General features: G+C 41.4%; 2 protein-coding genes across 2 annotated transcripts; one reads left to right on the top strand and one right to left on the bottom strand.

Moving 5' to 3' along the window:
- Positions 1–13,641: 13,641 nt before the first annotated feature.
- Positions 13,642–17,829, top strand: LOC143632825 (E3 ubiquitin-protein ligase WAV3-like). The gene is made up of 2 exons (XM_077101245.1): positions 13,642–14,141; positions 15,596–17,829. Exons 1-2 carry the CDS (start codon positions 13,944–13,946, stop codon positions 17,519–17,521), a joined length of 2,124 nt encoding a protein of 707 aa, XP_076957360.1. The 5' UTR covers positions 13,642–13,943; the 3' UTR covers positions 17,522–17,829.
- Positions 17,830–19,136: 1,307 nt separating this feature from the next.
- On the bottom strand, positions 19,137–22,969 carry LOC143632824 (putative BTB/POZ domain-containing protein At5g13600). Its single transcript, XM_077101244.1, has 4 exons — positions 22,633–22,969; positions 21,735–21,804; positions 20,376–21,632; positions 19,137–19,880 (listed from the first exon to the last, which is right to left on the bottom strand). Exons 1-4 carry the CDS (start codon positions 22,695–22,697, stop codon positions 19,323–19,325), a joined length of 1,950 nt encoding a protein of 649 aa, XP_076957359.1. The 5' UTR covers positions 22,698–22,969; the 3' UTR covers positions 19,137–19,322.
- Between the last annotated feature and the right edge of the window lie 1,642 nt (positions 22,970–24,611).

The raw sequence follows: 24,611 nt of genomic DNA, 5'->3' as shown, positions 1-24,611 counted from the left end.
CTTTGATGTTATCATTGGTATGGACTGGCTCTCGAAGAATCGCGCCGAAGTTATTTGCGCCAAGAAATTGATTCGCATACCTCGAGAAAATGGTGATCTTCATATTTACGGCGAAAAACCCTCCAGTGGTCTTAAACTTATGTCTTGCGCCGAAGCCCGTAGGCTCATGCGGAAAAGGTGTGTTGCATTTCTAGCCCATGTGGTTAAACCTGCTGAAGAGAAGAAGCTTCGCGATATCCCTGTTGTGCGTGATTTCCCTGAAGTTTTTCCTGATGATCTTCCTAGTATCCCTCCCGCTCGTGAAGTCGAGTTCCGTATTGATCTTGTCCCTGGTGCTTCCCCCGTAGCTAAATCTCCTTATCGTCTTGCGCCCGCTGAGATGCAAGAATTGGCCAGCCAACTTCAAGAGTTGACTGCTAAAGGATTCATCCGCCCTAGCTCTTCGCCCTGGGGTGCTCCGGTGTTGTTCGTTAAAAAGAAAGATGGATCGTTTCGCATGTGTATTGATTACCGCGAGTTGAACAAACTCACCATTAAAAACCGGTATCCCTTACCGCGTATTGACGACCTCTTTGATCAACTCCAAGGTGCCTCTTGTTTTTCCAAGATCGATCTCCGCTCTGGTTATCACCAGTTGCGCATCCGCGATGAAGATGTTCCGAAGACTGCTTTTCGAACTCGTTATGGCCATTTTGAATTCTTGGTCATGTCCTTCGGTTTAACCAACGCACCCGCCGTTTTCATGGATCTAATGAATCGGGTGTGTAGGCCTTTCTTGGATAAATTCGTGATTGTGTTTATCGATGATGTTCTGGTGTATTCTAAGACCAAGGCCGAGCACGAGCAACATCTTCGGTTGGTGTTGCAAAAGCTTAGAGCCGAGCAGCTCTTTGCCAAGCTCTCCAAGTGTGAATTCTGGTCTGATGAAGTACAGTTTCTTGGCCATGTTGTGAACAAGATGGGTATTCATGTCGACCCATCCAAAATTGAAGCAATCAAGAACTGGATTACGCCATCCTCTCCTTCTGAGATCCGTTCATTTCTGGGCTTAGCTGGTTATTACCGGCGCTTCATTTCGAACTTCTCGAAGATCGCTTTGCCTTTAACAGCTCTGACGCACAAAGGTAAACCGTATATTTGGGGCTCGAAGCAAGAAGAAGCCTTTCTAACGCTCAAGCGTTTGTTGTGTGAAGCTCCTGTTCTTGCGCTACCTGAGGGTAATGATGATTTTGTCGTGTATTGCGATGCATCCAACCAAGGTCTCGGTTGTGTTCTTATGCAACGAGGCAAGGTTATCGCTTACGCATCAAGGCAACTTAAGGTTCATGAAAAGAATTATACAACTCACGACCTCGAACTTGGTGCAGTTGTTTTTGCCTTGAAGATCTGGAGACACTACCTTTATGGTACTAAGTGTATCCTTTACACTGACCATAAAAGCCTTCAGCATATCTTTGATCAGAAGGAACTTAACATGAGGCAACGCCGATGGAACGAACTCATCAGCGATTACGATTGTGAGATCCGGTATCATCCTGGTAAGGCTAATGTGGTAGCCGATGCGCTCAGCCGAAAACCCTGCCAGCTTAACTGTATCTTGCCGCGCACCCAGCTTCACTTCGCGCCGATTCAAAGCAACCTTGAATCGCGTATTCGTGACGCGCAGCGCGCATCCATCAGTAATGGTAACCTTCGCGCCGAGTTAGCGTGTGGCGCGGAAGCACTCTTTGTCCCTAATCTGAGTGGAATTCTCTGCTATCTCAATCGCATCTGGATTCCCTTCGATGAGAATCTTCGCGCAGATATCCTGAGTGAAGCGCACAAATCTCGGTATTCTATTCATCCTGGCGCTGATAAGATGTACAAGGATTTGCGCAATACTTATTGGTGGCCCGGTATGAAAAAGGATATTGCTGTGTTCGTAGCTAGATGTCTGACTTGTTCTAAAGTGAAAGCTGAACACCAACGCCCATCTGGTTTGCTCGAACAACCAGAAATTCCTACGTGGAAATGGGAATGTGTAGCGATGGACTTTATTACCAAGTTACCTTTGACAACAAGTAAACATGATAGCATTTGGGTAATAGTGGATCGTTTGACTAAGTCTGCTCACTTCCTGCCCATTCGTGAAAACTACCGTGTTGAGCAACTCGCGCAGCTTTATGTCAAGGAAATTGTCTGCCGCCATGGTACTCCTTTGAGCATCATATCCGATCGCGATGGCCGTTTTATATCTCGCTTTTGGAAATCTCTCCAATTTGCGCTAGGAACTCGCTTGGACATGAGTACGGCATATCATCCTCAGACTGACGGACAGTCTGAGCGAACTATTCAAACTCTTGAAGATATGCTCCGATCTTGTGTTCTTGATTTTGGAGGTAATTGGGATTCGCACCTGCCTTTGATCGAGTTCTCTTATAATAACAGCTATCATTCCAGTATCGGTATGGCCCCATTTGAAGCACTTTACGGTCGTAAGTGCCGCTCCCCGATCTGTTGGAGCGAAGTGGGTGAAACTCAAATCACAGGACCCGAACTTGTTCAAGAGACAACCGATAAAATCGCCAAGATCCGTGATCATCTGCTGACTGCCAGAAGCCGACAGAAGAGTTACGCAGATCGTAGGCGAAAGCCTCTCGAATTTCAAGTTGGTGATCTTGTTCTCCTCAAAGTGTCGCCTTGGAAAGGTGTTGTCCGCTTTGGGAAGAAAGGTAAGCTTGCTCCTCGTTATGTTGGTCCATTCAAGATTCTCGCGCGTGTGGGAAAAGTTGCCTACAGACTTGACCTGCCGCCCGCGCTCAGTAATGTGCATCCAACGTTCCATGTATCCAATCTCAAGAAGTGTTTAGCTGACGAGAACCTTCACATTCCACTTGATGAAGTTCAAGTTGATGAAACTATGCATTTCGTTGAGAAGCCTGTTGAGATTATGGATCGCGAGGTAAAGCAAACCAAGCGCAGTCGTATCCCTATCGTGAAAGTTCGCTGGGAGTCCAAGCGCGGAGCCGAGTTTACATGGGAAAGGGAAGATCAAATGAAGATCAAGTACCCGCACCTGTTCTCTGCGCAACCTACTTCGAGATAAATTTCGGGACGAAATTTCTTAAAGTAGGGGAGACTGTAACATCTGCCCCGATCCGACCCGACCCAGGTACCCGTTTCCCTTATCCGATCTCTTTCTTTTATGATTTAATATTTATTTATACTTATATTTTATTTTTAATAATAATAATACATATTTCCTTCCCGCCTCTCTCTCTCTTTCTTTCCGCCGTCCCGTCCCTCTCCTCCTCTCTTTCCGCCTTCTTTTCCCTCTTGTCGCCGTCCTGCCCTTACGCCTTGTTTCCCTCTTTCTTCTAACTCTTTGCTTGTCCTTTGTTCCTTCCCGCCTAAGGTTGTCTGCGCAGCTCCACGCGCCAGACTCCTTACATGGAAGCCTGCGTGAAGACATCTTGTTCCTGCGATGCGTGAAGAGAACTCTTCTCGCAGCGCGCTAAGAATGCATGTTCTTCCCGCAATGCGCTAAGAATGTATGTTCTTCCCGCGATGCGCTTAGAATTCCAGGTTCTTCACGCAGCGCGCTAAGGATGTGATTCTTCCCGCAGTGCGCTAAGGATTGTTGTGCCAGCCTTCGCGCTCGTGCACTCAGCCTTCCCGCGCTTAACCCTTGTATCTTCTGTTTATTCTAGCCGTTTGCTTTTGTAAATGTCTTTTCCTCTGAGCTGTTGACCTAACCTATCTAATGTCTGAATAGTTACTTTCGGCGCAGCATGCGTACCAACCCCATTGGTTGGTAGAAAAAGTGACTGACATTATCTTTTGAGATCTGCTTTTGCCATGCTTGACCAGTACCTTTATCTGAACCGCCCATGCTTTTTTTTTACTGTTCCCTGACAGCTTTATCTTGCCCCCTGCAGCTGCCATATCTTTTGATATCTTTTGTTATCTTTTGTTTTGTCTTGTTCTGTTTGTCTTGGAATCTTTTCCCTTTTTTTCTGGATTTATGTCTCCTAGGGTTTCTCTATAAATAATAGTATTATTTTTCCTAACACTACACACACAAAACACTTACTCTCCCCTGACCTCCTCCTTGCTCTCTCTGCCGCCTCCCTCTCTGCCTCCGTTTTCTCCTCTCCTCTGCCCTGTTTTCCGGTAATATACTATATTTAATAACTTATTAATTATGCTAACTTGTAATCAAGACTTAAAACCAATCATTAAAACAATAATCTTTAATTATAGGTTATCTTGTGCTTGTTTAAAGTTGGTTCTTGCTTTACCTTACACCGCACCGATTATCAAGTGAGTAATCTCGTACCTAATCCCTTTTTGCTTTTAATGTTTTGGGATGTTCATGTGTTCATACAAACTTAGAGTCTTAAACTTGTTTATGAACTTTAGTCGCGCAGTATCCCATGTGTTGAGGACGTAGACTTGGCTGTTTATTTGTATGTGTGGATCATTAACCGTCTTGTCGGTCTATTCCGCAGTTTTCATGGTACCATTAGATGAACACGGGAGAACATTCGTTTATGATTTTCTCTTTTGTTACACTTGCACAGTTAGTCTTGTTTGTGAGCTCAATTGAGAGCACTGGCAGTCTTGTCTCTTAGAGTTGGTCCCAATCAGATTACACCCTTGTTGAAAACCAGACATACACATGTTGCGCGCAGATTTATGATTTTCTATGTATTGTATTAAACTTGATTTCTCACCAACACGCAAGTGTTTGACGTTTATTTTAACACATGATCAGGTTTGCAGTAGCTGTTTTGGAGCTTGTGGACACGTAGGACGTTTTCACTTTTGGACCTAGAATTAAAATGTATCAAGACAAGTTAATGTTGTTCGAATGTTATAATTTATAATATATTAATTTATGTTTGATTTATGTTCTTTATTTTCCCCGCTGCGCGTGCGCGATAAAATGTGTATTAATAAATATTGACACCAATAGTGTCGCGAGTAATGAAGCAATATGTGGCGCCCCGATGTATAATCCGCCTTTGGTCGGGGTGTTACATCCTCGCGCTGTTGTAGCCAAGCTAATTAACGCGGGATACTTTTGGCCGGGGATGCATACGGATGCACTGGCATACATCAGAAAATGCAGGTCTTGCCAACTTTACGCACCCAACACGCACCGCCCGAAGAATGAACTGGTTCCAGTCACTTCTTCATGGCCATTTCAGAAGTGGGCCATCGATGTGACAGGCCCATTTCCTACAGCAGCAGGAAATGTTCAGTTCCTAGTGGTAGCCATCGACTACTTCACCAAGTGGATAGAAGCAAAACCTTTAGCCCAAACAACCGCGAAGCATATCAAAAAATTTATTTGGGAATTTATTATTTGTCGTTTTGGACTTCCACAGAATTTGGTGAGCGATAACGGCACCAACTTTGCTGACAAGAAGCTACAACAATGGCTAAAAGAACTTCAAATTACCCACACCTTTACCTCAGTGGCACACCCGCAAGGTAATGGTGAGGTGGAAAGAGCAAACAAGAGCATCGTCGATGGCATAAAGAAAAGACTCTTGGAACACAGATCCGGCTGGGTGGACGAGCTTCCGCACGTCCTTTGGGCAAACAGAACGCTGAAGAAGGCCAGTACGGGAGAAACCCCGTTCAGCCTCACTTATGGCACTGAAGCCATGGTCCCGGTCGAAATTGGTCTACCCTCGCCAAGGGTCTTGATTCAGCCAGAAGACAATGATGCGGAAAGACGGTTGGATCTTATGCTAACCGAGGAACGCAGAGACTTAGCCGCAGTGCGTGAAGAGAACTACAAACGACAAATGCAAAAGTACTACAACACGCGGGTAAAACTCTGCAACTTCAAGATAGGAGACTACATACTGCGTAACAACGAGGCTTCAAACCAAGAGCGCCCGGGAAAGCTGGCCCCGGTTTGGGAAGGGCCATACATTATCAAAGAAGTCCTGGGAAAGGGCGCATATCGGCTCGAAAGGCTCGATGGCACCCCCATCCCAAGAACATTGAATGGAGCTCAATTATGCAAATGTTATATGTAGATCAATTCCAAAACTTGTAAAGGCCTAGAGCCACTTCTAATGGAAATGATTCTCCTTTCATAATGTGTTTACCTTTATCCTTATGAACTTCCCACTGGTGCCGGTATTTACCGCATAAACGGGGAGAAGTAAGTCGTTACGTGTGGAAGGCGGCAAAACCCGCATAAACACAACGTTAAAAATAAGGGAAACCTACACGCAGGTATGATGTAAGTAAAGTTTAGCCATCCTTGTAAGTGCAAGTGACGGTCTTACCCGCACAATCACAAACAACGAAGCAAAACTTCAACCTATCATCTACCACGTTCAAAGGTTATCCTAAAAAAAAAAAAAAAAAAAAAAAAAAAAAGATAAGGAAAACCTACACGCAGGTCAGATAAGGGTAAAGTTTTGCCATCCTACTAAGTGCAAGTGACGGTTCTACCCGCACAATCACGAAAGAGGAAGCAAAACTTCACACCTATTATCAACCACGTTCAAAGGTTAACTTATCCTCAAAAGATGAGGAAAACCTACACGCAGGTCAGATGAAGGTTAAAGTTTAGCCATCCTACTAAGTGCAAGTGACGGTTCTACCTGCACAATCACGAAAGAGGAAGCAAAACTTTAACCCATTATCAACTACGTTCAACAGGTTAACTTATTCTAAACACTTGGAAAATTGCTAATTTAAACTAAGTATGCAAGTCATAAGTTTATAAAGGAAGGAACCCAAAGAAAGAAATAACAATCTTATACGCAAAAAGATTTATATTTCACAAATAAATTATTACAAGAATGGCCGGGTAACTACCCGCCTACGAAAAGAAAAATAAATACATCCGTACAAGACTATCCTAGCAATGGGAAGGGATCTTCGGGATCAAGCTTCAGGGCCGCTTCCACTTGGACCCGCTCCATCAGAGGAACGGGGCGGTTCAAGGAAAGCTTTAAGGATAGCTAACCCATCATCAGCAGCAGCTACTTGGTTCACCTTCTCCACCACCGGATGCGGGAAGGCGGCGTATTGATTTACTGCTTGGTCATATATGGCTTCGGTATCTACATTGTACAAAGGGAAGTTGGATGGCGGGACGCCTTTCTCAACAAACCCTAGACCAAGCAGGAAACCGACCCGTTCCCCATCCTCGTGAGAAGCGTTGAGGGCTGCGCTCATTGCATCATCGTAAGATGTCTCTGAGAAGACCCGATGCACAACCTACATAAGAAAATATACAAGTGTCAAACACCCTAATTACAAAGATAAGCGTGAAGACATGAAGATAGACATACCTGAGACAACGCTTCTCGAAGAAGCCATTCCTTGGCAACCAGAGCTTCTTTAAGGGCGGCTTGAGCTTGGGTGCAGGCGCGTTCGGCTTCGCTTTTGTTAAGTTTGGCAAGTAGCACTTCCTTTGCGGCAGCCTCTTCGACGCCCTTAAGCTTCCGCTCGGTGTGATCAAGCACGCCCCTCTGGTCCAGGATCTCTTGAAGTTTCTTGGCATCCTCCATCGCCAAGGCATTATGAGCACGTTGGAGAGCCTCCAATTTGGCCTTGAGCTCCTCGTTCTCCACGCGTAAAGGCTCAGCAACGGCTTCAGCCTTGGTGGCCCTCTCGGTTGCGTTCCTCGCAGTCTCCTTAGCCAGCCGAAGCTGTTCGTTAACAGCTTGGGCAGCCTTGGAGCGGGCCTCGAGTCGCGCTTGAACCTCAACCTCGAGGGCCTTGAAGGCCTTCTCCTTCTCTGCAGCAGCTGCGGCCAACTTTTGGTTCTCCTCCCGAAGAGCCCGCGCTTGAGATACTTCCTTGGCGCGAGCTGCTTTTAACTTGTCGTTTTCACGACAAAGCAGCTCGACGCGCGGCTGCATCCGGGCTTGGAGAACCCGAAGCTCATTGGTTAGCCTACCCTCCTGGTAGCTAGCCATGGCTTCCCCCAACGCACCATGGGGAGCAGCGTGGCGAGCCAATTCCACGCACTCCACAGGGGTACGAAGGGTTGTTCCACGGCGTATGTTCCATCGCGGAACATACACTTCATTCGAATCCGAAACTGCAGAAAACAAAAAGCAGTTAGGAAAAGATGAAAAAATATATAAGTGAAAAAGGGCCAAAGGAACCCTACGCACCTGTAGGGTCAATTACAGGCCGATAGCCGCCGAACCCATCACCTGAACCCAATGGAAATCCATCCAAGAGGTCAGGCAGATGGGAAGGTGGCGGAAAGATGCGAGAAGCCCCACGCGTACCTGAGGGACCGGCCGTCGTTGCCGGGGGCATAGTAGCAGCCGCCGTGGTCGCCGCCGCGGTCGCTGCCGCAGAATCCGCGGCAAAAGTAACCGCCGGCTCTGTGAAGGATGCTGTAAAAATTGCACTCACAGCCGGCGGTGACGTCATCTCGGCTGGAACAGTCGGCTCAGAATGAGCAACTGAACCAGCGGAAGCAGGCGCAGGCGCCTGGGTCGATGCCTCAGGTAGGCTGACCAAGCCTACCGTCATTGGCGGAGAGGTAGTACTCGGCCCCTCACCCTGGAATGCGCCAACATCCACACCTGCGTAAAGAAGAAAAGTGTTAAAAGACTTGGAAGATTAAACTACGAAGATAAAAGCCAAGAGTTGTACTTACGGGTTTTCTTGAGCTTGAACGTACGGACGGGCGGGGACGAACCCGATGGAGCCGGTCTCTTGATGCCGGTCACCGTCGTCGTCATTGGTTCTCCGGAGGTAACAGTCGTAGCCTCCGGAACAGTGGTCTTCTCACCACCGGGGTTCCCCGCCACCTCTTCACTATCTGACTCAGTGTCAGATAGGAGCACCGGATCGGCTGTAGAGGCCGCCTTCTCCTTCCCTTTCCCGCCGGCAGCCCTCTTCTTCCGCACTAACGGAGGACCATCTGCGGATTCCTCAGAAGAAGACAGGATGTAAGGAATTCCAGCAGCGGGTACAGCACTGAGGGGTGGAGGAGAGAATAACGCCTTACCTGGCCGCCGGTGGCTCAGGATCTCGTGGCCCAGCGGGTAGACCTCCACAAACCGATCCGCTGTTTGCTCCAGGATGGGCAACTCGTTCTCGTCAAGAGCACGAGTACCCACCCGCACGGGACCGTCAGCTTCCTGCGGGTACAGGAGCGACTCCAAATTGTTCCCCTCTGAAAGAAAAGAAACAGTTAGAAGACAAACTCATATCAGCAAGAAAGACAAGACATACCATAAGGAGTAGAGTTCAAACCGTATTCGAGAAGGATGGGAACCTGAGACGCCTCCTTCCATACCCGGCTCATCCCCAGCATCACCATCCCGGACTCCGCAAACCGGTAAACCGGAGATTGGACCCGGGATATCTTTGCAAACCATTCCGCCTCCTGGTAGTTGGTGGCGTGGTGGCTCGGAATGGCTTGGCCATTTTTAAACTTCATGGCAATGGGGACGGCGCGGGCAGAAATGTAGAAGAACTCCCGCTTCCACGATCGGAGACTGCGCTCGGTCGCGCAACTCTTCAAACCCTTGATCCGGGTTGTCAGGGTGTACCACCCCTGGATGCACCTCCAAGTATAGAAGGTCATCAGGCGGTCCACATAGGGCTCAACACCCAATATCCGGCACACCCACTCGAAGTGGCGAATCTTCGCGATCGCCATTGGGTGCAGCTCGGTCAGATGAACACCGTGCCTTTCGAGGACACGGTAAACAAACTTTGTCAATGGGAACCTAAGGTTCCCATAAACAAAGAATGCAGCATATACCCCGATCTTGCCACTGGGGGCATCGTACACGGTCTGATGGGGTTCAGGAAACTCAGGCTCGAGAGGATCGAGCATGAACTTCCTAACAACATACCGGTACTGATCGCCGGGCAGAGCACACTGGCACTCGCCAGCAGTACTCCTGTCATCGGTGGTAGACTCGAGATCATGTGAAGACATCTTGCAGAAAGAAAGCGATTTCGGGAAAATGCTTGCCTGAAAAGGGGAGTATTTGCCGGAAATCGCTAAGAAGAAGAAGAGAAGGGTGAAGGTGTGAATTAAAAAGGACCCTCTCCCCCTTTATATACTAATCGCAATTAATGCGGTGAATTTAATGCGGAGGAGAGAGAAATCGAGGGTGCAATGAAACTATGACGCGTGGCAAAAAGCAAGCTGGCAACAGCTGTAAAAAGGACGCGTGCCAGAAATTTCGCGGCCACGCGCCCGAAAAATCGCGCCCACGCGCCTGAAAAAGCGTCTGGAATGACCATGTACTGTCACGTCACCATAACTTCCTGCACGTCCTGACACAGTCAGAAGAAACCGTCGCACGACGTTTCAGATGTTTGGACTGTTCTTATCCTCACCAACCTTTCGAATTTTAAAATTCAAAATTCAAAAAATTAAGCGGGAAAACACCCCTTACCTTGGCAACCAAGTAACCATAAGACGGATGCGGGTACAGTGTTAAGGCAAAACCCTTCACATACCTAGCACCCGCAGGGAATTGAAGCCAAGAAAACCCCGGCAACAAACTATAAGGCGGGTGCGGGTACAGTGTTAAGGCAAAACCCTTCACATACCTAGCACCCGCAGGGAATTGACGCCAGGGGTACCTTGAAAGTAAAGTAACCGTAAGACAAGCGCGGGTACAGTGTTAAGGCAAAACCCTTCACATACCTAGCGCTCCGCAGGGAATTGAAACCAAGAAGGATCTTCTGGGCAATGCTTGCGGAAACGGAAATAACATCCCCGCATAGCGGGAACGTCGAGAACTACATTGTTTGAGGCTCCAGGATGGAATTGGTGGTTTAAACATAATTGATCACTATGTTCAAAACCACTAAAACCTCAAGGAGAATCCACACAAGTGAGACTCAACGCTCCTGACTTGCTAGAAGGTTACATACCTACCCGCATCATACCCAAAGATCAAGCAAAAAAATCGGGAATTTTTGCAAGTGACATTAGGAAACCCGCGGGAAGAATCCCCACGGAGAACCTTAAAACTAAAAACCCTTTTCAAAACCCCTTGCTTAAAGTCCAAAAGTTCACCTCACTTTATTAAACATTCATGAGAAGAACATTGGACTGGGGGGACTTGAAGAGGTAGGTCCCAGCAGAGACCAGTTGGTCCCGCAAGACTCACCTTGAATAGGGACGTCTGCGCAAAGGCCTTCTGCTCCCGCAGGACCCACCATGCTCATAGAATCTTACGCGCAGTACGCAAGCTGTACACGCATGGAAAGCCTCCCAATGGTGAAGTACCCCGCCTGTTCCCGCAGTTGCGGATACAAGCCATCAGGGAAGGCTACCCGCAGACAGCAGGGCTACACGCACAAGGCAATAGCTACTTCAGTAGTCACATGAAGGAATGAGCAAGGCGGGAACAATCCCGCCAAAATGAGCCAGTCCGTATGATTCTGAAAGATCTTTTGTACTATACCTACCAAGGTATGGATAGGACAGACGATCTGACCAGAACAACCCATGAGCCAATCACAAGGTGACAGCTCACCGACAACAGTACGAGGAGGAGCACCCTCTAGTACTGTTTGTCACTATTAGCCGCTGCCTACTCACCAACTCTTACTGACGGACGTGCGTAGCCTACAGTTGGTAGAATAGTGTTACTGTTGGCCGTAACCTATTCACCAACCAGCATGGCCTGCGTATAATCCACAGTAGGTGGGACGTGCATAATCTACAGTTGGTGGAATAGTGCAGCCGACTTTGTTACTGTTGGCCGTAACTTATCCACCAACCAGTATGGCCTGTGCATAATCCACTGTTGGTAGAACAGGAATACTATTCAGCCGGCTGTACCTGCTTGGAAACCTACCTTCGGCTATAAATACTCCAACATCTTGGAATGGTAAGATCATCTGCTATCCAGTTATCTAGCAATCTCTTAATATACACTTATATTCAGAGCAATCTAGTCTGATTCTCACGCCGGAGGGTGGTCACAAGGAGGAACCCCCCCCCCCCCTTCTCAGTGACGAGCTTACGGTGTTTGTTTTGCAGGTCTCCTGAAGAACAGCCTTCTCAGCTAGATCTCATCCGTGGGAAACATTACTTAAACCCCAGATTATCTATAATCTGTCCAGGGTTCACTTAGTGTTTCTTCAAACACTGTTACTATATAGTTATTAGTTGTAGTCTCGTGAATGAAAAAGATAGATGGATGTTGATGACATGCGACTTGGATATGTTTTCGATAACTCTTTTAAGAGGGATTATTGAGAATGCTTTGTTTAAACATTAACATGAGTGGCTCTATAAAAAGATGTGTAAACTTGTGTTTTATTGATATGCAATATGCGGTGCATCACCTGAGCCTATGGATGTTTACTAGTCTCATGCGATTATGCAAATTTGATATGGATATCACGGTGCAAACTTTCGTTATATAGTTAAGTGTGCGAAACAGGAGGTCATAGGTTCAAACCATATGGAGTGTAAAAATTATGTCGTTTTAAAAAGAAGTAGGAGCTAGTTGCGGTAGTATCAGGTTTCAGGCGATGTCAAGTTGATTTTTGTGGTAAGGAATTTAAATGCACAAATGGTGACTTAGGGGGTGTTTGGGATTCCTTATTTACCTCCTTATAACTTATTTAAGAAATAAGTTATAAGTTACAAAGTTATAACTTATATCTTATACATTTAAAAAACCTAACTTTCCCAAACACCAGCTATAAGAAACTAAAATAAGAAATTCTTTAGTAAGGTTCATATAAGTTTATGAGTAAAAGAAAAAAAAGAAAAGAAAAAGAAAAAAACAATTTAATCTCGTAACATCGTTTACCATTTGATGAACCTAAACAATTTATATCTTGTCCTCTAGTATTAAATTTCCAGGGATAAAAAAATAAGGTGCTACTGTTCACTATTTAATGAACCTAAACATTTACACATGTACTATTTTATATTTTCACAATACATCTTGTACACATAACCATAATAATAACACAGCACGAGAGTTACATTTTAAGCAATATATTTGTAGTTGGGAGCTTATAGTCAAATGGCATGAGCTGATAACTAAAGTTCAAGATTTTAAGGTCTCATATTTGAAACAAAAACTTTAAGTGACGAGTTTTCTTTTTTGATAATGTTATTATGTAAGTCAAGTCTTGTCAAAATATGTATAGACAATTGAAATCATGTCATAGAAAGACTCATTTGAGTATAGAGGTAGTTAATTTGTATTTTACTGAACGGCCAATAAACAGAAAATTTCCAGTTGACCCAACACAACTTCAAGTAGCCCTTAAACGCATCCAAGTTATCTTAAGTTATGAAGAAAACCCAATCACTCGAAGATTCACTAATGGTAAAACCCGAACATCCTCAAAATTAAATAAGAGATCACATATATCTCAGTGTTCTTTCACTGAGCCATCCATACCCTCTCCAAAATTTTAATATAAGAATCAAACCTGAATCTTCACCGAAGAACCGTTTCTCTTACCATACACCCATTGTACTCATACTTCTTTTACATAATTACGTTATGTTATGCATGAGCAAAATTAGTCATAAACTTTTTTTATATATTTATTTATCATTTTTAAACATGTATAGAGAGAGAAGAATAATAATATAATAGAATAGAAGTAGAGGGTATAAAACTGACCATCCTCACTCACTCACTCACTAAACTCACACACACACAAACACATAACATCAGGTCAACATAACAGACCACAAAAGGAAACAAACCCATCTTCATCTCTCTCATCAAAACTCAATTCAATTAATGGCCGCCATTAACAGCAACAGCAGCAGCAGCAGCAGCTAAATCCACAACCTACCCATCATTCAATTCACCATCTTTAACAACACCAACCTTCTCTCTCTCTCTCTCTCTCTCTCTCTAAAACCCACCTCGGTTTCCGTGCCACCTTCAATTATTATTAACAATATTATCAAATTATCAAAAACCCACTTCCAGATCTGTTAAATAATAATGGGTAATAGCAAATGGAGGAAAGTGAAGATGGCTTTAGCTTCTAATTTGTGTGTTTACGTTCCCACGGCGGATTCCGACGATTCTCCGCCGCATTCCGATGGCTTTTCCGACGCCGTCTTGTTGTCTCCGGCGCCTGCGACTCGGCCGGCGTCGCCTAGCTTACGGCTGTCCAAAAGCTTCAACAGATCTTCAAAGGTGTCATTTTTATTATTAAAGATTGCATTTTTTTTACTGTTAATGGAATCTTGGATTTGTCTTTGTTTTTTTCTTTGTTTTGATGTGCTGCTGCTTAAAAAGTAGAGAATAATATTAAGTCAAATTAGCTTCCCAAAGATGACTAATTTTTTTCTTTTTTATTTATTTTTTGTAAAATTATTTTATTAATATTAAGTCAAATTAGCTTACCAAAGATGACTAATTTTTTTATTATTATTTTTTATAAAATTAGTTTTATAAATATTAAGTCAAATTAGCTTCCCAAAGATGACTAATTTTTTTTATTTTTTTTAAATTAGTTTTATGGGTCAGATTTTATAACTTTCATTAAGGTTTTCTTGAATATTGCTATTTTTTTTAACAATATTGCATGTTTGACTATCAGTGGAGTCAACGCATTTAGTTTGTGATTTGCTTGTGATTATGACAGAACTATCTTTTTTAAATGGACCCATAAAACCCTAATATTTCTAGTTTGATTGCATCTGTTGATCTACTTCAAAGTTGTATTTTTTTAGTTTTATAATTTTTAAGGTATTAAACTTGTGATATTCAGATATGATAATATATGACATTCAAAGGTTTTATGCTTTATGAAAATACTGACTGATTTGGTAACTCTTCAAACTTGTTATTAAAATTGAATTCTTGAAGCTTTGAAACCTGTTCTGTGTATGTAAATTTTTAACTGTTTTAACTTTTTTCTAAAGGCATTAAACTTGTGATATGCAGATTTGATAACCATTCAAAGGTTTTATGTTTGATGAAAATATTGATTTAGTAACTATTCATGCTTTAGATTCCTTTTCACTGGATGTTGATATAATCCATTTTAAGAAAAGTATAGATTTTTAAGAGTTTTTGATGGCCTCATTTGTTGACTATCTACATCTAGGTCTTGTAAACTTGATAATTTAACAGATAAATCAAGAAAAAAGACGAAAGAAAATCCGAAAACAAGAAAACATTTGTCATAACCTCTCATGATGAACTTTTTCTTGGTTTAGGGTTTTAGTTATTGTTTGTTATCAGTGTTGTTGTCTTGCATCTTGTCTTGTAGCTTTGTGTATTAGAATCTTGTTTTGACTTTCAAATTGATATGAATTTGTTTGATTTTGGGATAAATTGATAGCTACTTTAATTTATTAAAAAAGTATTGTCATTTGTAAAGTATTAACACAAAGAGAATATCTTGGCAAAACATGATCAAACTAATTTTAATGGAATTTAAATTAACAAGTACATGAAATTTGACTTTTGAAAGTCAAAATATGAAGGCTTTATGCTGCTTTTTAAACAGTGTTTAAAGTTTAAATTTTTCGTCGTTTTGTGAATTATGTGATCTCATCTTTATGATATGGTTCAATTATCATACTTTTTTTTAAAAAGAATGATTACATTTTTTAATAAAAATATCTTTTTTGTTATGGCAGAAGACGTGCACGATATGTTTAGCTTCAATGAAACGAGAAGGTCAAGCTATTTTCACAGCCGAATGTTCACATTCGTTCCATTTCCAATGCATCGCTTCAAACGTAAAACACGGTAACAGAATCTGTCCGGTTTGCAGAGCAAAATGGAAAGAAGTTCCGTTGCAGGGTCCCACTAATCCGGGCCCACCATTAGGTAGAACACGAATAAACCCTGTAAACTGGTCAAACGACAATCTGGTTTTGCTTCGCCCAATACCGCCTCGTCCAAACAGCCCCCGCCATCCTGCAGCCCCAGTTTTCCCAGCCCCCGAACCAACTGTCTTTAACGATGACGAACCGCTAGACCTTAAACTGACAAACCGAACCACGTTAGAAAACTCTAATTTGAAACGGGTATCAGTCAAAACATACACCGAGGTTCCAGCGGTCCCACGGTTCAGTGCTGCTGATGATTTCACGGTTTTGATCCATTTAAAAGCTCCAGCTTCCGTCTCAGGGGTCAAGTCTAGTAACACAAACCAAGGCCCGACTTTTAGCCAAGTTAACCACACCCCACGAGCCCCGGTTGATCTAGTCACGGTTCTTGATACAAGTGGTAGTATGGCGGGTACAAAGCTAGCTCTTTTAAAGCGGGCCATGGGTTTTGTAATACAAAATCTTGGACCTGCCGACAGGCTGGCGGTGATTGCGTTTTCCTCAACCGCCCGGCGCCTCTTTCCCCTTCGGAAAATGTCGGATACCGGGAAGCAACATGCGCTCCAAGCGGTCAACTCTTTGATGGCTAATGGGGGGACTAATATTGCTGAAGGTTTAAGAAGAGGTGCTAAAGTGATGGAGGATCGAAGAGAGAATAACCCGGTCGGGAGTATAATATTATTATCAGATGGACAAGACACGTATACCGTGAACGGAAGTTCAAATTCGGGTGGCGGGAAAAACCAGTTAAATTATGAGTTACTCGTTCCTCAGTCCATCCACGGTGGCGACGGGAACCCGGGAATGAAAATCCCGGTCCATGCGTTTGGGTTCGGGACAGATCACGATGCGTCTTCTATGCACTCGATTTCCGAGATTTCAGGCGGGACGTTTTCGTTTATTGAAACCGAAGGTGTGATTCAAGATGCGTTTGCGCAGTGTATTGGTGGACTTTTAAGTGTTGTGGTCAAAGAAGCTCTAGTGGTTCTCGAGAGTGTGAACCCTGATGTTGTTATTAGGTCGTTAAAGGCGGGTAGTTACAAGAATCAGCTGATGGCAGATGGGAAATCGGGTTGCATTGATGTGGGAGATTTGTATGCTGATGAGGAAAGGGATTTTCTTGTATCGGTCAACGTCCCGAAAGAGTTGACTTTTAACGAGACTTGTCTGTTGAAAGTGAGGTGTCATTACACTGATCCTCTGACTAAGGAGACGGTCAACTTAGACAGCGTGGATGTTGGGATCAAAAGACCAGAAAGTCTCGGTCAAGAAGTCGTATCGGTTGAAGTTGATAGACAAAAGAACAGGTTACAAGCAGCAGAAGCCATGGTACAAGCAAGAACAGCAGCGGAAGAAGGTGATCTGGCACAAGCCATATGCTCCCTCGAGAACTGCAGACGGGTCCTGTCCGAAACAGTCTCAGCTAAGTCAGGTGATCGGTTATGTGCTGCGCTCGACGCTGAGCTCAAGGAAATGCAAGAAAGGATGGCTAGCCGGCACATGTACGAAGCATCAGGAAGGGCCTACATATTATCAGGGCTAAGCTCACACTCATGGCAACGAGCCACGGCTCGTGGAGACTCAACCGATGGTTCAAGCCTGGTGCAAGCGTATCAAACCCCGTCGATGGTTGAGATGCTGACTCGATCTCAAGCTTCTCTTTTGGGCAGCCCTTCGGTGCAACGACCGGTTCGTCCTATTTGGTCGTTTGCGTCACCAAAACCGAGGTAAAGGTGATATAAAGTTTTTGGGGGATAGGAAGCGCGATTTTGGGTGTCGATAATTTTCGTGCTTTAGATGTGTAAAGCAATAAAAGGGGTAAGATTTGGGGGTATAAAAATGGTGAAAGTGGGAAAGATAAGGGGGTTAGGGTTTTTCTTGATTTTGTTTTTGTGGTTCAAATGTTCTTCCTTGTGTAATTTTTGGGGGTGATGTACATAAGGAGAAATGGTTATTTTTCTTCTTTTTTTTTGGGTGGTATAAGCTTTGTAATTGTGGGGGGTTAATTGTGGGTGAATGGTTTGGTTGGTTCTATTATGACATAAAAAAATATTAAGACACCTATGGTTTATTTATGTTTTCATTTGTCTTAAATTGGTTGGTGATATGTTGATACAGGGTGCATGATATAATGCATATGATACAAGTATTGACAAGATTGTAGTGGTAGGGTATTAAAATTTGTAGCTTTATAAAAAAGGGTTTACACACCGCATGAAATGAATGATGGAAAGTGAATTTGATTGAATTTGAAGATGAGGATGAGGATGGAAAAAGGTGTTGAGTTGTTCACCTTTGATCACACATGGGTGGCCCATACCACAATGGTGTACCATCATAATCATGTTCACCTTTTGATGGTGCTATGTGGTTTTTACACTCTGCTTTGCAACTACTGCATTACATTTCACTTCTGTCAAACTTGTATAGAACATTAGGATAATAATTATGGTGATGCAATCTTAAGAACATCTAAGCCATATGTTACAAGCCTTAATAGAATAATATTATTGGTGATACAATATTGGTAATCTACGAAATCTTAAATTTTAATTAATAATTTAGTGTCGGATTAACAATATAATGCAACATTGGCAGCGTATAGTGAATGTAACTCGTTTACGTTGATATAAAGGTTGGTGAGAAGATTGGGAATAATCTTTTTCTAGTATAAAGAATATAAATTGCTAAAATAAGTTGGTACAAGCATTAGTTAAGTGTTTATTTTGGGCCTCTGCTTCCTCTAACCTCTCTTTAATTGTTTAGCATACAATGCATTAAGGTCATGTTGCGTTGCAATTGTTGCGTAATGTTGTTAAAATAAATCGCTAAATTATTAAAACGAGAGCAGTTTATAGCCATTTTTAACATTAACAAAAAGATGAGAATGTCTGGCCGTTATTAACATGTTGAATGTAAATTTTCATAAGTGCTTCCTTGGAAAGTTTGTTAACTTGGGAGGTATACATGCCACAAAGAAAGATGTTAGGTTATGTAATGCTCGGTAGTTTCAATCGCACAACAATGCATTATATCGAAATAACGAAACTAACCAAGCAAAGCTATTATCTTTAGTTAACACAATTGTTGTAATCATTGTATCCATATATATATAAAATTGTTTAATGTACAATAATTTGATGTATTTTGTTCTTTATTATATATATACTATGCCTGCCTATTCAAACAAATTAACATTATTAACAAGGTTACAAAATTATTATTTTGTCTAATTTGAAACATTTAAACTAGATGTTTTGTTCGGGAAGAACATTATGACATCCAGGACCAGCAGCTAGGAGGACAACAAAATAACTTTACAGCAACAGTATTATTATCAAACAGTAAAACCAGAAAACAAACAAATGAAATCAATAGCATTTTAAGATGGTCCAAAATCAATCTACAACTTAATTACAGCAGCATTAAGTTCAACTAACAACTGCTAATTCCCAGAATTTTCGATATTCCAATTACGAAATTTTAAAAAAAAAATAATAATAATAACTCAAATAAATTTAACCATCTAAACTCAATCAACCAATTCACCATTTTCTTGATCTTCGTTTTTTCCTTTCGGGACGTCTCTTATTCCTTTCGGCACCCTACGGTCATTGCCTGAACCACAGACTTCACGAGTCTTTGCCTTCGACTTTGACTTTAAACTTAACCCGAGCCCAAACATCTTACACAAACTGTGCCAACTGATCCCTTTAGTCTTCACAAGCTTATTGATCTCTTTCTTCATAGTCAAACACTCTTTCTCCAGCTCAGACACCCGGCCCCGCATGTCTTCCGCCACAATCCGCCTGTCGGTTTCTCTGGCGGTTAAAAAGTGCATGTTCCCGCTTTCTGGTAGGACCATGCTGCTGCTTAAGTGAGGCTGTGAGTTGTAATTGTCGGAAACGTATAAGCAGCCGGCTACAGATGTACGCAGCCGAAGCTGCTCGAAAAAGAGGACTTGGACTATGAACCGGAGCGGTAGTCTCTCGTTTTGGGCTGCGTGAGTGCTGGCTTCTAGTGACAGTTTCTGGCAGTCCATGAGCCTGCAGATTAGTTCCTGGTCTGAATCGGTTAACCATGGATGTGCCTGCAAATCAAAAAAGCAATACATCAATGCACCATTCAGTTGTACATTGACTTTTGAGGTCAAACAACCTAAACTTCCGCTACAAAAGTATGAAAGTTTCTGTAACCTTTTGCAAAAAGATGATAAATCTGTAAATATTGTAAAAATGCTATGTACACTAACATTTTCGTTCTATAATTTTGATAAATTCAGTGTTTTTTAAAACTCATGAAACTAAGCAGTTTGACCATCAAAAGTCAGCCGTTTCCTTGTAATTGGAAGTAGAACAGAAGACTTCTAACGGTTCAAATAGGTCAAACAAACCGACTAGATCGTTTTATTAAAAAGTCGTATCTTTTTTGAAATAATGCATTATTTTTAACTACATTCATAAAAGAGTAAAACACTTTGGAGTAAAACTGTTGCGGGTCAACTTAACATGACCTGCACCAGAAGTTACTCCATTTTGACTTGTTACCCAACCCGTTCATATTTCCACCGCTAGTTACTTCTTACTTTGAGGTATATATCGACAGCGCGGTACATCCCGTCATCCATTGGTCTTGCAAAATCAGGAACAGTAGCAGCCAGAGACTGAAACTTTTCCAGCTTTAAGTTAACATCAGACGCCACCTCAGCAAGGTAATTATCAATAAGATTAGCCACCAATGTCATTGGTGTAAGTGACTGAGACTTCCCGATCAACTCATCATCATCTTCATCATCGTTGTCATCATTATAACTCGACTCGGTAATTTCACTTTCATCCTGTTCCTGCTCTGCAACCATGAAATGATCAAGCATCCTTTGAACACAATCGATCTCATAAAGCGTCTCGCTTGAATAACCCATATTAGGAATAAGAATATCTTCAATGGAAGCTTGATCCAACTGCGACCCGATCCGTTTTTCCAAATTCCCAATACACAAAGGACTACAATGTAATATCATCGATGTTCTTAGCAGCCGAAGAAGGAGTTTTGTCGGGACCACTTGCTTTTGACCCGGGAGTAAGTCAACTATCTCTTCAAGAAGAATCTTTTGATCCGAATTCGAATATAACGAATACGAAGACGACGACGAAGAAGAAAGATTCCCACTTGAAAAGGTCGATTCTCTACCGAGTAAAGGTAGATGCTTTTTAGCATAGAACATGAGGGACCCAGCTATTCGTTCTTGATAAAGATTTCTTGATTCAACGGCCAAGATGAAGCGTCTGTAAAGAGGTAAACTTAGTTTAGAAACATCATCATACCACCAATCTTGATTAGTGGAAGTGGTTTGGATTCCATTCCACAGGACGGTAGCAAAAGGGTTATCTTTTGGTTCCATTCCATTCCAATTAGCCAAATCTTTATCAAAGGTACAAGCTTTAAGTGCAAGAGAATTGATGCATCTCGAAACAATATCAAGCTTTTCTGCAAAGTCAACCACTTCTTCACACGACTCGAGTGCTTTGAACGTATCGATCCATGTGTCAAACACTTCGTTGAAAAAGCTTTCGGTGTGATCAATGAGATTTCCTTCCCCGTATTCTTCGGTCATTTGAAGATACTCGGATGCACATCGAAGAGGGACTATATTTGTTGAGTTGACTTCTAGTTTGACCCCATAGCAAAACTTAGCAATTAGCAAAAATGTTTTATGCCCTCCTGGTAGATCGTGAAGTGTAGCAAAAGAACGTTTTTCATCCGAAAAAATAATCTTTTTTTCATCATCTGAGCAATCCCCGATGAGGTTTTCCAATGTTTTGCTTCTGGATACTAATGGGAACTGCAAGTTATGCCAAACAAGGTGTCCATTCAATATAGTTACAGGATAACAACTAGTAAAGTGAGCGATTATCGATTATAAAACAATGAGTATGATACATACCTTGTGAAGCTGGAATGAAACATCTCCAACTTGAATGGTAACATCACTAGGAAGTCCAGATGAACAAATCCTGCAAGATTTATTTGTAAATTCATATTATTCCAACACTAGTGATTCAGTAAATATCAAATGTAAAGAAATTTGGTATCTTAAAAGTTGTTAACACATACAAAACTATATTGAGTTTCTCAATATGTGCTTGGAAAATTCTATTACAATGCCACATTCAAATGAGAACACAATAGTCACAACTGATAACGCGCGCATGTATTTAAATACTCTTTATCCTTTGAGAGCTTCAACGGTTTGACTTTCTAGAGTCAAACTAAGTGTTTTAAGATGAAGCAACATTTGAAATGCATAATTAGTTTCATAACATGCTTATCCTCAACTCTAGCAATCCTTAAAAACTTCAATATAATTACCTAAATTTTATAAAAAAACACGAGAAATCCATGTCAATTTTTATGCACAAAACACTTGTTTTTGACTCTTTGACTCCAAAATCTTCTCACTAAAATTTTCCAATATCATTAGTCACAAGATATCATTTTTCCCAGTTTTTCTAACTCAATGCACACCAATTTTCAAAGAAACTTACTTCTAAATAAACCCCGCATCCAAAAACATGCAAATTGATAATACATTAACATTAACATTTATCAAGAATTTAGACCTAAACCCTCCAAACAAATCAAATTTATAAAATAACTCAAAATGCAAATGCGGATATCATTATATCAACACAAACCCATAACACAATTTCACAATTGGGAACAATAAACATAAACCCAGTGTCAAAATCGAAACTTTAAAATGTGGGTATCGATCAAAACCCGAATCAATTAACACCCATGAATGAATTTCCACAAAACGTAAAAATCGGAGAACAACTGACCAGGTATTAGAGGTTTGATCGAGATGAAAGATGTCAGATTTAGGACCTAGCTTCACGCAGGCCATAGCGATGGGTGTATATTATTAATATTATTATACGGTTATTACAGTGCAATGCGGATTGAAACTTAAGTAATAATAATAAAGATGGAGTGGAGGTTTGAATGAATCAAGAAGAGAGTGTGTGTGTGATAGAAATGATGATGGTGAATAAGGGGTTAAATGTAATGAGTGTAAACTGACGCACTCTCTTTGTTAAATGGTCCCTGGTCTACAGGGTGAAAAATCCAGGGGATCGAAGAATCTGTTCTTGCTGTTGCAGGACTATATCAAGCCTACATGTTTGTTGGTCTTTCATTAATATTATTTACAAGTTTAGTCCTTTCGAAAATTTGACTCAAGTGGGTTTTCCGTTTTCTATCTTTGAAGTTGTTTTTCGCTGAGTCATGTCTGGAGCGTTAAAATCAGGGTAAATGATTGATATTCTGTCTCATCATGATGCTGTTAAAATCACTTTTCTTACTCGGGTATTGTGATAGTTTCAAATATTATTAAAAAACAAGAAAGAAGAAATATATACTATCATGAGTCATGACGATAATTTAATGGTTGAGTCCCAAATGGTAACAAATTATTATTGAAAGAAAGTTAAATATGGTAAAAGAAAAAATGAAAGAGTAAATACAGTTGACCTTTTCATTTAAATCTAGTTTCATTCATTGTTGTTTATAAAATAAAATCAATAACTTTATTTGAAATAATTTAAACATTTTATTGTTATAAAGTTTTCTAATAAAAACTAAAAAGTTTGTTGATTACAATAGCGTGTTTAATATAGTTAGTAGTTGTAAAAACAAATTCGTTACAATATCAAGTATGAATAAACTGTTACTTTTATAGATGTTAAAGGAGTAATGACGCAGCTTGTTGTTTATTTATTTTTTGTTTCAATGTAATTACTATTTTTCATTTTTATTTTTAAATTAAAATAACTATGTTTAATTATACATTGGTGATACGTAGTTAATTACAACATTGTGTATACAATTTTTAATAGTTATAATAACATATTCATTACAACATTATACATTGTATATTACTATGGTGTGTCCAACAAATTATAACAATGTATTTAAATTTACTTGCAACTAAACTAATGAAACAACCCTAACATTAAAATATACATGTTAAATTGTGAATCTTTCATATAGATAAATGTACCAACATATAGTTTTTTTTTGTTTGTTTATTTATTTATTTTAACGACAAATAATCTCACGTGTAAAGCTACCCTTTCGGGGCTATCTCCAAGGTCGACTCCTCGACCGCCGTGAGACCGTACTCCCTAATGCGCGGGAACCTGATGGAATTTGAAATCCTCAACCCCGGCCGGGTTTAAACCCAAGATTAAAGCTCTAATTCGTCCATTCACTCAAATATCCTTCAAACTGTCCCAAGTAAGAATCGAGCATGCGTCTTCACTAAAAGATGGCAGACCTATTACCACTAGACCTACTTATCAGGATTCCATACATAGTTAAGTTTGAAAAATTACCAGTTTATAAAAGTGAACAATTTTTACATAAATCTCGAGGAATGTAATAAAAGTAAACTACTGTAATTAATAAGTTGACAAGAAGAAATTATAGAAAGTGTAAGCATTCTGTCTGGGAGATTTCTCATTTCTTTATCGATAACTAAAGATGTCATACGTTGTCGGAGCATGTGGGGGGACCAAACTAGCCTTTCTGTAAAAAGGAAGGGTTTGTAAATTATATTTTAATGACATTGGGTTTCACAATTGACAATTATAGTCCTCGTAATTAGTAACCCGTTTGGTTTAGGTGATTATTCAACAACTACATGTACATATTATATGGTTGTAGGGGGTACAAAGTCTTTGATTTGGTGTTATAGATGGAGTAGCGTTTGTTGATTAGTTGAATTCTGATACACATAATTGTGATTAGCAACTAAAAA

Source organism: Bidens hawaiensis, unplaced genomic scaffold (assembly GCF_021521415.1).
Source record: "Bidens hawaiensis isolate Kalapana, Puna unplaced genomic scaffold, B.hawaiensis_p1.1 tig00006534_1, whole genome shotgun sequence".
Classification (NCBI taxonomy): domain Eukaryota; kingdom Viridiplantae; phylum Streptophyta; class Magnoliopsida; order Asterales; family Asteraceae; genus Bidens; species Bidens hawaiensis.
This window is presented reverse-complemented; position numbering and strand designations above follow the sequence as displayed.

Excerpts from the sequence above, each read along its gene's own strand:
- LOC143632825 (XM_077101245.1), top strand. The coding sequence starts at position 13,944 with ATGGGTAATAGCAAATGGAGGAAAGTGAAGATGGCTTTAGCTTCTAAT. Across the intron at positions 14,142-15,595 it reads GCTTCAACAGATCTTCAAAG|AAGACGTGCACGATATGTTT; the intron begins GTGTCATTTTTA and ends TTGTTATGGCAG.
- LOC143632824 (XM_077101244.1), bottom strand. The coding sequence starts at position 22,697 with ATGGCCTGCGTGAAGCTAGGTCCTAAATCTGACATCTTTCATCTCGAT. Across the intron at positions 21,805-22,632 it reads GATCAAACCTCTAATACCTG|GATTTGTTCATCTGGACTTC; the intron begins GTCAGTTGTTCT and ends TAAATCTTGCAG. Across the intron at positions 19,881-20,375 it reads CTGTCGATATATACCTCAAA|GCACATCCATGGTTAACCGA; the intron begins GTAAGAAGTAAC and ends TTTGATTTGCAG.